Genomic DNA, 12952 nt, shown 5'->3' with positions numbered 1-12952 from the left:
CAAAATATTGCATAAACATTTTTCATGTACAACATTAAGTTTAGGTTGGGCTTGTATTCAAATGAGTGATTTTTATGTAGTAGATTTGACTTATTTATGGAAATTTCACACATTTTGTCCTTTGCAGGATCTTTCTCACACACACACTCTTTCCTGTGCTCTCTCTTTTGTGTATCTGAGTTTTAGGAGTGGGTGAATGCGTCCCTGGGTAACATTATAAGGTTTAGGACTGGCCCAGGCCAGATGACACACCTGGTGTTCTCTTTTCTGTCTTTTCATGTTTCATTCTGGAATGAGACACTGATGATGATGAGTTTATCTGAGTGAACTTCTGGAATACTTACTCTTCTCTCGTCTTACTCCTACTGTACACTCCTCTGTTGTGTCTCCATTGGTGACCTGACACAGATAATCTCCTTCATCTGACTCTCTACAGTCTCTAATCTGTAAAGAGACGTTTCCTCTCTGCAGCTCCTGAGTGAACAGACTCACTCTGCCTTCGTAGCCCCTCCCCTCTGTCACCTGTCTGTTCTTATAGAGACAAACACAGTCCGTCTCCTTAAACCACCTGATCTCCATGGAAACAGCACTGATTTCAGGAGACAGGTGACAGGAGAGAGTGAGAGCAGATCCAAACTTATACTCTTCATCATCACGGGGTCCAAAGAGTTTAAACTCTGTGTAAAAACACACACACACACACACACACACACCACACACACACACACATTAATAGTAGTGTCTCGTGTGTCTCCACAATAAAAATAAACTCTCTGATTGAATATTATTTAATGATGTTCACAGTAAAACCTTTTGTAGGTTCTGGAAGTTTAACTTACTGTTTCTTGCAGCCGCCATTTTTATCTCTTTATCTCCTCCTACAGATTCACACTAATACAATCCTACAGAGAGAGAGAGAGAGAGAGAGAGAGAGAGAGAATCCTTTTATTGAAACAATACAAACATACCAAAAAACACAAATATGCCAATGTGGTCGCTTAAAATCTCACATGAATATTAAAGAAAAAAAATTCAGAAAAAGGGAAACCCACAACATGAAATAAACCAGCACACACGATCAGAATGTCAACCTTACAGCCAGCACTCTTTGGAACAGCAGTGTCTGGGCAGCTTGAAGGTAAAAAGCCATGATCATTAACTTAATATCCACTTTGCCCTCCCTCTCATATTGGCAGGTGTAGGACAAACAATTGAACTTAGTGTCAGCCTGACCAGAAGAAAATCAGCATGCTCTGCACCTCCTGTACCAGTCCTACAGTAGTTTTAAAACACTGACTCTGTGCCACAGGGTAGAAGCGAACAAGTTATTTAGCCACAAACATCCTCCCCCTGTAGGACAACTGGGGTAACAACCATTTCCATCAAGACAATATGGTGAACACTCTCTCCACTGCACCCTCCCAATTCTGTTCCTACCTGGCTCACCCACAGAGCCTCACTCTTGTCCCAGTTGACTATGGCAGAAGAAGCCTTCTCATACAAATTAAAGGCCTTAGATAAAACCTGAACATCCTGCCTGTTATTAATAAAAGCTGTTTCACTGTCAGCATAAGCAGAAAGCACTACCCTGGCCCCCCTAGTCCTTGTACAGCATGAAAGCCAATTGGTCTCTTTTGAGACAAAGAAGTAGCGGATCAATGACTACGTTATATACAGTTCAAATCAAAATTATTCAATACGCTGAAAAGAACAACCTGCCTACAGTGAAGCATATCAGTGGCTCAATGAGGCTGCTTTGTTTTCTCTGGCACTGAAAACCTGACACATGTAGAGGGCAAGATGGATTTCAATAAACTATATGGAAATCCTCGGAGAAAACATCATGCCTTCTGTGAGGAAGCTGAAGCTTGGCCATCATTGGAGCCTCCAACAGGATAGTGATCCCAAGCATACCTCAAAGTCCACCAAGGCTTGGTTTCAAAAGAAGTCCTAGAAGATTCTGGAGTGGCCGTCACAGTCGCCTGACTTGAACCCCGTAGCTGGTGTATAGCTATGCATAATGTCTGTAGCAGGCCATAACATCACAAAGGTCTACTAAGCATTAAAGACGCTTGTCATGAAGGGGTTGAATAATTCTGAGACTACAGTAGTCATTGAAAGTGGCATTTTGTGTTAAATTTGGAGACACCACTTGTTATATTAGTTGTGTTGAGCTATTTAAATTGTTCTTGTTTGATTGGTTTATTGTTTATTGCAAACAGCTGAAATTTTGTAAATTTTGCTAAACTTGGGGGTTGAATAAATTTGATTGTAACTGTAGTTTACCTGACAATGCACAGCCATGCCCTTGTAACTAGAATTGGTTTACTCAACCCACCCCCCACCTTAACCATACATGCAGCACCAAGTACAGCATTTGCACCAAACTTGAGAAACATCCCTGGGCAGCAAATGTGCAGAAGGTAGTACTTTGGTATCAGTCTCCACAGTTAAACTAGCGTCGTTGGGAATCCACACTTCAAAACCTAGTTACAGCTCATTTACCTCTACCTGCTCTGAATTGTATAACTTGCCCTGTTGTTAGATCCACTTTAAAGATAAGCTCCCAATTTTAGCCTCACTGAATTTTCTAATCTTGGTCCCATTTGTAAAAATCATTTGTTTATTCCTGCTACTATGGATCAGGTCTTTAATGATTGACATAAAAAGGGCATTTGCACATCTATATATTGATGGGGTGTTTGTGACTCTTTCTGATCTTTCAGTCAAGTTTCAATTATCAACTTCTTTGTTTTAAATATACCTTTAAATTCAGAATTTCATGTGTAATCAGTGTCCTTATGTTCCCTCCCAGCCACCTACAACTCCCCTGGAAGATATTCTTGAATTAGCCAAGATAAACAAAGGTTTAATTTCAAGAATGTATAATAAAATAACTCCTCCACATAATATGTGTTTAGAGAAAATTTGTACAGCTTGGAAAGAAGAGTTGGGTCTGACTATACCTGATCAAACTTGGAATTCAGCTATGAACATAATCAACATATCTCTGTCATGTGCACAACTTAATCTTATTCAGTTCAAGGTATTTCACAGGTTTCATTACTGCAAAATAAAACTGGCAAAAATTCAACATGGGACAGATGAGCTATGTGATCGTTGTCATTTAGCTAAAGCTGTCCTCACGCATATGTTTTAGACTTGATCCGTTTTGTCAAGTTTTTGGTTGGCAATTACTAACTGTTTATCAGAAGTATTTGATCTAGAGACTGTGCTAAATTTTGAATTATGTTTATTTGGGTTGATTAACACAGATTCAAAAATTCGAAATAGGATTAAGGAGGCCTTGGCCTTTGCTTCCCTTCTGGTAAGGAGGAGGATATTGATTAACTGGAAATCACAGTATCCACCAAAAACCTCACAGTGGCTCTGCAATCTTTGCTTTACCTTAAATTAAAGTTATTAAGTTATTAAGTTTTCATCTAGAAAGGTTTCTATAAAATTCCATAGAACTTGGGATCCTATGAATGCATATTTTGAGAAGCTGAAATGTCTCCACACTAACTAGCATTACCCCTCCGATTCTATGTAAATGTTACTCTATAGCTTAAATAGCTACAATCCCAGTATCTGTATGTACGGTGATATGACCTTATTTGTATTCTGCATTTGTTTGTTTTCTTCCTAACCTAATAAACAGTCAAATAATGTATGAGGTGTGAGTACTTCCTGACCTAATCATTACTATGTGAATATATATTTATGTGAGTTTTTTGTTTGTTTGTTTGTTTTTTATTTGTTTTTTTTTTCTATTTTCTATTATTGCTTAAGTTCATGTTATGATGTAAAATGTGAAATGTATACATGTGTCTGTAATTCTGTATTTATGTAGACCCACAAATAAAAAATAATGTTTAAAAAACCATTCCTAATGTCAAAAGCGTCAAGCACATTAAAAAAGGTATTAACGATTATCCATTATTGATCAGGAGTGCAGTAAGACTGGCCCCTGTGCACTTTTAAAGAAAGATAGTACTTAAGCTTATTGGTTAAACATTTAAATAAAATCTTATAATCATTGGTTAAATAAACAACTGGACTCCAATTCTTTAAAAGAGAGAGATCCCCTGTTTTAGGCAATAAAAATAACACAGCACACTGATATGAACCAGGTAAAACCCTTCCCTGACAAATTCACAGATTAATTCATAAATATCATCCCCAATACAGTTTCAGGAAATGCTTATAAAGGGAACGCCGTCAATGCCTGGAGACCATCCTTTGTCAAACTATCGAACCGCAGCAGTGAGTTCCTGCAGTGAGAGTCTGGCTTAATTCTGGATTCAGAGCCCAGCTGGGGACATCCCTGAAGAAGCTGTGCAACACTTAAAAATAACAGAACAAAAATCCACAGCATGTTTATGCATACAGTGCTGCTTGGAAGCTGAAGTGAACCCTTTATCACTTTTTGAATTTCTCTGTAAATGTGACCTTAAATATGATCAGATCCTCATTTAACTCATGACAACAGATAAAGAGACCCCAATTAAATAAATAACACAAAAGTATATGATTTTACAATTATGTATTAAATGAAGTAATCTAACATTAAATGTCTTTGTTGGCAAAAAGTATGTGAACCTCTGCTTTCAGTAACTAGTCTAACCCCCCTGAGCAGCAAAGGCTTCAACCAAACGGTTCCCATATTTACCTAGGAGGAATCTTGGCCTATGTTTGGTCTATTCCTTCTTACAGAACTGCTTGAACTCTGTTTTGTTGGTGGGCTTTTTTGCAGGAACGCCACGCCTTAAGTTCTGCCTCAACCTGTCTACTGAATTAAGGTCTGGACTTTGACTTAAGATCTAAGCCGCTTCAAAATGCAACATTTCTTCTGGTTTGACTATCCTATGTTGTCGTAACTGGTGTTTTTAGGGTTATTGTCTTTCTTCAGGACCCATTTTCTTTCAGTCTTTCAGGTTCAGTTAACAGATGGATACCCTAACATTTTCCTGTAGAATTTCTTGATAAAATCTGGAATTCAAAGTTTCATCAAATGATGGCAAGCTGTCCCGGTCTAAGAGCAGCAAACAACCCCAAACCATAACATTGCCACCACCATGTTGGGATGAGGTTCATATGCAGGAATATAGTGTTTGGTCAGGGGAGCGGAGTGAACCTGTGATTGATTACTTTCATGGCTTACAGGCCCCAGCAGAGAGCATCCAGGAAAAGGAGAAAAAATAATGAGACAGATGAGACAACAAAATCTGTAAAAAGTGACAACATCAAGCCAGTGCTTAATGCTGACGTGTGTCTAAAAAGAATCCTGCATCTATGGCCTTATTCAGGGCCGGAGTGGGAAATCGGGAGAGTTGGGAGAATTCCCAGTGGGCCGGTAGTGTTTTGGGCCGATTACTAATGAATAAACTTACAGCACAAGAAAGCTCAAACTGTAAACGTTACATCCAAGTGTACATTTGTAGTAATTCAAGTGCTAAACCAGCGGCCTTGTCTGAAGTGATACAGCCCCAGTTCACTGAATGAATGTAATGTAAAGCTGCAATGTTGGCTTTTTGTGTGAATCCAGCTTACTAATCTGACTGTTTTGTGTCAGGGCAGAAGCGTTGGAATATGTAGGGTGATGACTGCACTGATGTTAGGAATAGACTATAGCCTGATTTAATGACACTGCAGGACATTAGTGGATTGTATGTGTGTGTGTGTGTGTGTGTGTGTGTGTGTGTGTGTGGAGTGTAGGCTGGTCTGCATAAAGTAACTTCCAGTCTGAAAACCCACTCTGGTCCTGGTGTTCAGTATTGACAGCTAAAATAAAAAAGACATTTTTTTTCTTAGTAAAGATTCCATCAACGTCCATCTCAAGTAATTGTAAAGGAAGTCAAACATGTAAACGTGTTTGGATGCTCTAGACAAGTGCATTTTTGTGGATGATGCCTGCAGTTTTAGTATAAACTGTTATGTACACTTAGTTTGATGGATGTGTACCTCTTACCCTCAATAAAGAAATCCTGTTGAAAAAAAATATTTAGAAATGATTTTTAGAAAAATACTTTATACTAAAAAAAATACTTCAACTTTTACTTTAGTATTTTTTTCTAGATTACTTACTAGTACTTTTACTTAAATAAGGGACTTGCACACTTCTACCACCTCTGGTGATACCCCAGAATATTCAACACCCTGAGCACTGACAAATGATTCTCTAAGGTCCTGAGAAATTTCATGTGATAGAGACATGGCATGCACTAACAAATGTGCATATTAAAGACCAGACTTAGGGAGTCAGCCACACTCACACCTGATTACCATCCAATTGACTGAACCTCCTGACCCTAATTTCACTTTTACCAAAGTGTTGATTCTAGAGGTTCACATACTTTTGCCAACAAAGAACTTTAATGCTGAATCTTTATCTCCAATAAATTGAAGACTTGATCATATTTTACTTCACATTTATAAAAAAAGTCACAAAATAATACAGGGTTTCCAATTTTTCAAGCAGTACTGTAGGCTGAGACAGACCATCCGCTTGTGTGTGCAATTGAACATCCTAAATTAAAGAAAGCACTCAGAGCATCCATGTCTACAAGTGTAGTAAAGTGGGACCTCACCAATCCGTCTCATTCAAGTAGGCACCTAAATCTTTCTTAAAAAACTGCATCTTGCAACATTTTCACATTAAAATGCTAATATGAAGGTTAAAGCTCACCATGACAGACACCAAACAGTGGTCAGAATTCCCCACAGGAGTAATGGAAAACTCAATGACTCTACTAAAGGCTAAAATGTGTAGACACATAAATACAGTTCATTCAAGTCTGTTATCTAAGACTAACCCATGTATACAGTCTGACCACAGGATTCTTCATTCTCCATATGTCCAGCAAACTGAATTCTGTCAGGAGCTTAGACAAGCACGCAGACGACTGTATGTGAGCTTCCTCAGAAGTACAGTCTACAGTGAAATCCACCATGCAATTTTAGTCCCGTCAATGATAGTACAGTCACCATTAGCACACTGTCCCAAAGCAGTATGCAAAGCATTAAGAAATACAGCATTCAGGCCATTCATTTGGAGCAAAGATGTTGATAAAATAGAACTGAGCACCTTTAGTTTCAGCCCTGACTCTACAAAATGACGTTTCTGGATGCAAAATCTTAGCTCCTGATGAAGGTCAGACAAAACTGTTGCCATGACTAAGAAAATGCTCCCCCACCACATAGCCCCCTCAACCTCATTAACCACACCACTGTGCCTTTCCTGAAGAAAAGTAACATGCAATCTCTTTTGTTGTTTGCGCACTTGTGTTTGTCCCTAACCACATTTATGTCACACTTTCACTCAAGACTCACCACAGGGCTTCCAGTGAGAAGTTTCAAGTTCACCAGGAGGGTTCTCCTGTGAACAAGCACCACCCGCATCAGAGGAAGACTCATCGAGACTCATTCATCATTCTGACCATCACAAAACAGCTCCTCTTTCCTCACATTCACATCACAGGTCTCTATGTTGCTCCACAACTGTACAATACTGCTCCCAAACAGTGCCATATCTTTCACAAACACATTTAAAATAATACCACAAAGAGAGAAAGAGACAGAGAGAGAGAGAGAGAGAGAGAGAGAGAGACAGAGACAGAGACACAGGGAGAGAGAGCACACTGTCCCAAAGCAGAGATACAGACAGAAACATACACACATGCACACATCTCAAACATTCATTTTACAGCTACAAACATACACTGAATTCATTTCATAACTATTTTTTTATATGTTTATATGTATTTTAACAACAGTTGGATGTTTACAGCGAGCGTCACCATGCATGATGCTCTTACCTTCTCTGTTCTTCATACAGTCATATCGCTGCTGGTGGTGAAATATGTCCACATTTTAAATCAGTTCATATCAGGTTTTTGTCTATAACAGCAGATCCATAATAATAAGACCGAGTTTAAACTCTCCACTAATCTCACACACAACTCTCCACTTCAGCGTCCAGAGCGGAAGAAGCAGCGACTACTTTCACTTTCACCTTCATTCAGTCGCTGCGTTTGAGCGCCAGTCTGGGTTGCCAGATTGGTTCGAGGATTTTCAATATTATGTATCAGAAACAGACGTAGGGGGGGTTGATCAGATAACTGTGAGAGTGACCACACATGTCTACAGTTTCCAAAATGACATGATATCTAATGATTTATATGACAACATTAAAACAAAAACAAACAATATTAATAACAGTATAATAACAATGTCATGTGGTTTCTGCTACATATTCAGTAAAGAAGTTCAGTTTTATTTTTCATTACAGTGACAGTTTTTTCTTTCTTTCTCTTTCAAAATATCTCAGTAAAATATCTCAGTAATAATAAAGTGATGATGATTAAACAGAAAGAGAAAGGACTATTAACTGTTAAGGAAAGTCAACAAATGATCATTGTACAGAAATCTGTGTTGAAAATGATGTGATTTATAAATGCAGGCAGGGCAGGTTAGCACTTCTTTCTCTTCTGCTTTAACTGCATAGAAAACATTTAGTGCTGAACTTCATAGAATTGAAGGAAAGACAATAATCCATCATATTAATACTAATAAAAGGGAGTGAAGTTCACTGATGGAGCCTCTTTTAGACTAAACTCAGTGTTACAGCAGGAATATTCAGAGAGAGACTCACTCACACCTTCATCATCATCATGAAAGAGGTTCTTCATCAGGCAGCCGTGTTCTTCATACAGTCTTTTGTGGAGAAGAGCATTAATGAGTGTTAAACACAGCTCAGCTAACATCACTACTGTTATCACTCTTATCAACACTTTCAGACTCACAATAAAGCTCTGAAATATTTTGTTGATGTTCAGCAAAGTGATAGAAGTAAATGTGGAATCAAAAGCAGAGCATCAGTGAATATTACACTGTAGTTACTGATAACATTATAAAAGCTCTTTCAGTGTCTTATCAGTGTTTGTTTCTAATGCAGAGCACTGCTGACACTAATGTAGGAACAGTTTTATTCATTTTTCCAGTAACGTCTACAGGCCTTCAGAACACTGTATATTTCTTGTGATATAAAATCTTTACACTTCTATTAAACTGAGAGTTGTTCTACACTGTAATGTTAAAGACTGAAGAAAAAGCTCTTTATGAATGAGGTTTTGTATTAAACTACATTTGGAGACATTTGGAACATTTAAAACATTCAGTCTGTTCTCTGACCACAAGAGGGCAGCAGCATCTAAATGCAATGAACCTGCTTTCATTCCTTTACTCCCCTTAAACTGAGAGCTTTTATGGCTTTAATGTCTGTTTTTCCTCCTTTTTCTTTTCTGTTTTTTCACCGCAATCCATCAGCTCAGTAGTTTCCATTTTATGTTAAATGGAGCTATAAAGTCTCTCTGCAGCTACAAACCACAGAGAAACTTGATCATATACAGTAACTGTCAGCTATAAATGCTGACTCAAAGTGACTTATTGCTCACTTAATTTAAACTTTTGAAAAACATAGTAACTAATTAATGGACTGTTAAAATTCTTAAAGCTATTGTACGTATATACTTCAGTATAATTTTGACAGCAGCTACAAATTTTCCAACACTTAATGTTCCACTTTTGCTGAACTCATCAAAGTAGAAAACTACAATTAAATGACTACACTCAACAATTCACCATATTTTTCACATTTGCTTATAAAGTGAGTGCCTGTGATTTTCAGTTAATGACGTATATGTGACATCATGTCACACAATGCATGCCAGTCCAGTACATCACTTATACTCAGCTTATCACCTGTTTTGCTCATGTCCACAACTGAGGAGACTGTGCAGTTCAATCTTCCCACAAAAGAGCTCAGAAACACTGAGATAAATAAGTAGATCACCACATTGATTTATCAGTCTACTCAGGCTTTAGTAGGAACTTCAGTGTTTGTAAAGAAGCTGTTTGTTGAGTTCCTCTTTAGACTCTGTCTTATCAGCATGTCTGATATACACCATGCACTGATTTTAATATTTAATACAGTTAATAAACAAGCATTTATAGTTTAAAGACTGTTTTTATTTTTATTTGCATGGTATGTATTCTTAGACTGAACACAGATACTTAATTTCTGTATTCTGAATAGTTTTCTGCTGCATTCCAACCCTGTTTCATATGAGGATCCAGCGAATAATGAAAAAGGTCAGCACACACTGTATAATCTGCTGTCACTCTACAGATCGAGTGAGTTTTGTGACTGAAATATGAAATAAACACATCATGATGAGGATGGAGATCCATTATGTTTAATTAAAATGATGAATAACAGTACATACAGAGTTCAAACACACACAACAGAACATCACTTATCAACAAAGGGCAGGTGTGGCTGCAGAGTTTCATTACAAACCAGCAGAAACTCCTGATTCTACTTGTTTATTCAGCTGATCATGTCTGAGCTCCTGCTTTGTTGGAATCAAAACCTGCAGCCACACCGGCCCTTTGCAGAGAAGACTGGAAACTCCAGCATTTTGTCCATTTTTAGCCATTTGTGGTGATTTTATTTGTAGTGTTTCATTATTATTTTCTTCCACAAATATTAATTCACAGAAATCATTTATGAGCCCAAAGGTGATGTTTATGTAGCTTTAGACTGAGTGTAAATAGTGTCTTTATCATATTAGTGAATGTAGATTTCTGTTGTGTGAGACGCTGAGTGAGTTTTTGAAGTTCATACTGTAGTGATGCTGTACATCTGTATGCTTAAACCATCACAGTATTAAACTATTTTACCAGTAAATGTGCATTTTAGGGAAAATAATTTGTATATACAAGTAAATTTCTTAACATTCCCAAGAAACAATTTCATATACATCACATCTACAGTATATATTATAAATCATCTTTAATAATCATTCAGCACTCCTGCTCTCCTCTCTGTCACTCCAGGCTCTCTCTCCTCTTCTCTGTGTGATTCTCTCTGAACAGCTGATATCTGATTATCTCACTCAGCTGCTTTCCACGCTGCACTTTGATCAAACTGAACAAGCTCAGGCATCAGCCGCTGTTTCCAGCCAGAGGCTGCATGAAGCTCTACATGCTCCATGTAATGCAGCAGCAACTGGAGCTGCTCACAGAACCTCCATTTCTAACGTGCTGCTCCACATTCACTGCAGTCCTAAGAGCTGATCCTGAATCAGTGATTAAAGGCAGTAAGTGAAGCAGTCTGATCTCTGCTCTCTCTGTTCTTCCCTCCACAGAGTGATCTGATCAGGGTGGAAAGAAGAACTGAAGATAATCTCACTCTACTCTTCACTCTAATGACAGACAGTAATGATCCTGTGATCAGGCTACCAGAAACTAAGAAGAATTACACTAAAATGTACCTGAGACTAAGTAGGTTTATAGACTATATTTAAATGTATTTAAATTTAATATGAACAAATTGACAAATTAACAAATCAACACTTTAAACTCATCCTTAACAAAAACAAACATTTTGATATAATTTTAAAATGTGTATCGAGTCCCTCACTTTGGGGAGAATAAAATCACTCATTCTCAGCTTACCTTTCCATCAGCTGCTACTATCAGTTAAATCAGTCAAATCTGCTTTGACTGAAAGTCAGTCAGGAGCTCTCACTGATCTGACCGAGTGCTTACACAAAGGAATTGTCTTAACCTGCTAAATCGTCTTCTAGTGTCCTCCTGATGATCATCTCCTCCTGCTGTGATTCCCCCTCTGACTCCCTCTCTGAGTCTCTGTCTCAGTGTTTCTATCTCTCTCTTCTTTTCATCCATCCTACAATCAAACTCTTTCTGTTTCTTTATCATGACTTCCCACATTCTCTGCTGGAGTTCAGGCAGGATGATCTTCATGATTCTCTCTGCCTCCATCTTGGCTTCTCCTTCATATGTCTCTCTGATCTCCTCCATCTCCTGTCTGTGTCTCTCCTCCATCTCTCTCCTCTCCTTTTCAGTCTCTTCTTTCAGTCTCTCCAGCTCCAACTGAACCTCATTCCTCTGCTGAATCTCTCTCTCCACCTCTCTCTTCAGCTCTACCTTTCTCTTCTCATCTCTTTCCTCTTTCAGCATTTCCTCTAGTTTAGTTATTCGCTCTTCATGCTGAGTTATTTTTGTATGAAAATCAGCAGTTGATTCTGAAAACTTCATTAAAGTCTCCTGTTCACATCTCTCTAGTTTCTCTCTAGTTTCTCTTTCTTGTCTCTCTCTCATCTCCTCTCTTTCTCTCATAATTCTTCTCTCTATCTTTCTGATCTGAGATTGTGTCTCCAGGTAGATCTCACTGCAGTAGAATTTCTCTCTGTTTCCTTCCACCATCTTCTCGATCTTCTCCAGCAGCTCTGAGATTTGAGAACCATCTCCACTCTCCTTAATGCTGAGACAGTGAAACCTGTTCCCACATTTCCCTACGAGTCTCTGGACCTCCTGGTTTCCTGACTGGATAAACTCTTCAATGTTCTTCTCTTGGACTTCATCAGTAACAGTGAAAAGGATCATGGTGTTCCTCCAACATCTCTCTGCAAAGATCTCCTCCATTTTCTCCAGCATGCCTCTCTCCTCTCCTGTAGACTGCTTCACTGGTATGACTAGGAGGAAGGCGTGGGGTCCTGGGGCAGACAGACGGACACAGAGTCCCACATCCTGTCTCAGCTCCTCCAGAGAGAGTCCAGGACAGAACCAGTCAGGAGTGTCCACCACAGACACCTGCCTCCCAGCCACCTCCCCCTGTCTGCTCTTACTCTGCTGCCTCACTGTAGACGCTCCAGCCTGGCTCCTCTCCTCTCTGCCCAGGATGGTGTTTCCTGCTGCTCTCTTCCCACATCCAGTCCTCCCCAGCAGCACCAGCCTGAGCTCTGCTACAGGAACTGACTCTGGAGAGGCTGAACTAGAGGATTCTCCACTCACTGTGAATCAACAAGAAAGAGGAAATGATGTTGGTGTATGTGGATATTATTCTCTGAATATTTATAAAATAAAC

General features: G+C 38.8%; 2 protein-coding genes across 2 annotated transcripts in view; both read right to left on the bottom strand.

The window, feature by feature from the left end:
- Positions 1–8001, bottom strand: part of LOC118801898 (trichohyalin-like) — a 29882-nt gene extending 21881 nt beyond the window's left edge. The window contains exons 1-3 of the mRNA XM_036562303.1: positions 7818–8001; positions 840–902; positions 345–677 (exon numbers count right to left, since the gene is read on the bottom strand). Coding sequence (XP_036418196.1) covers positions 345–677; positions 840–858 — 352 coding nt within the window. The 5' untranslated portion in view covers positions 859–902; positions 7818–8001. The remainder of the gene's footprint in view (positions 1–344; positions 678–839; positions 903–7817) is intronic.
- Positions 8002–10312: 2311 nt separating this feature from the next.
- LOC118801896 (trichohyalin-like) overlaps positions 10313–12952 on the bottom strand; it is a 51888-nt gene continuing 49248 nt past the window's right edge. Inside the window, exon 15 of the mRNA XM_036562301.1 lies at positions 10313–12878. Within this exon, the coding sequence (XP_036418194.1) occupies positions 11590–12878 (1289 nt within the window). The 3' untranslated portion in view covers positions 10313–11589. The remainder of the gene's footprint in view (positions 12879–12952) is intronic.

The sequence above is a fragment of the Colossoma macropomum genome, unplaced genomic scaffold, assembly GCF_904425465.1.
Source record: "Colossoma macropomum unplaced genomic scaffold, Colossoma_macropomum, whole genome shotgun sequence".
Taxonomy (NCBI): Eukaryota; Metazoa; Chordata; class Actinopteri; order Characiformes; family Serrasalmidae; genus Colossoma; species Colossoma macropomum.
Note: the sequence above shows the minus strand (reverse complement) of the source record. Positions and strands in the feature narration are given on the sequence as shown.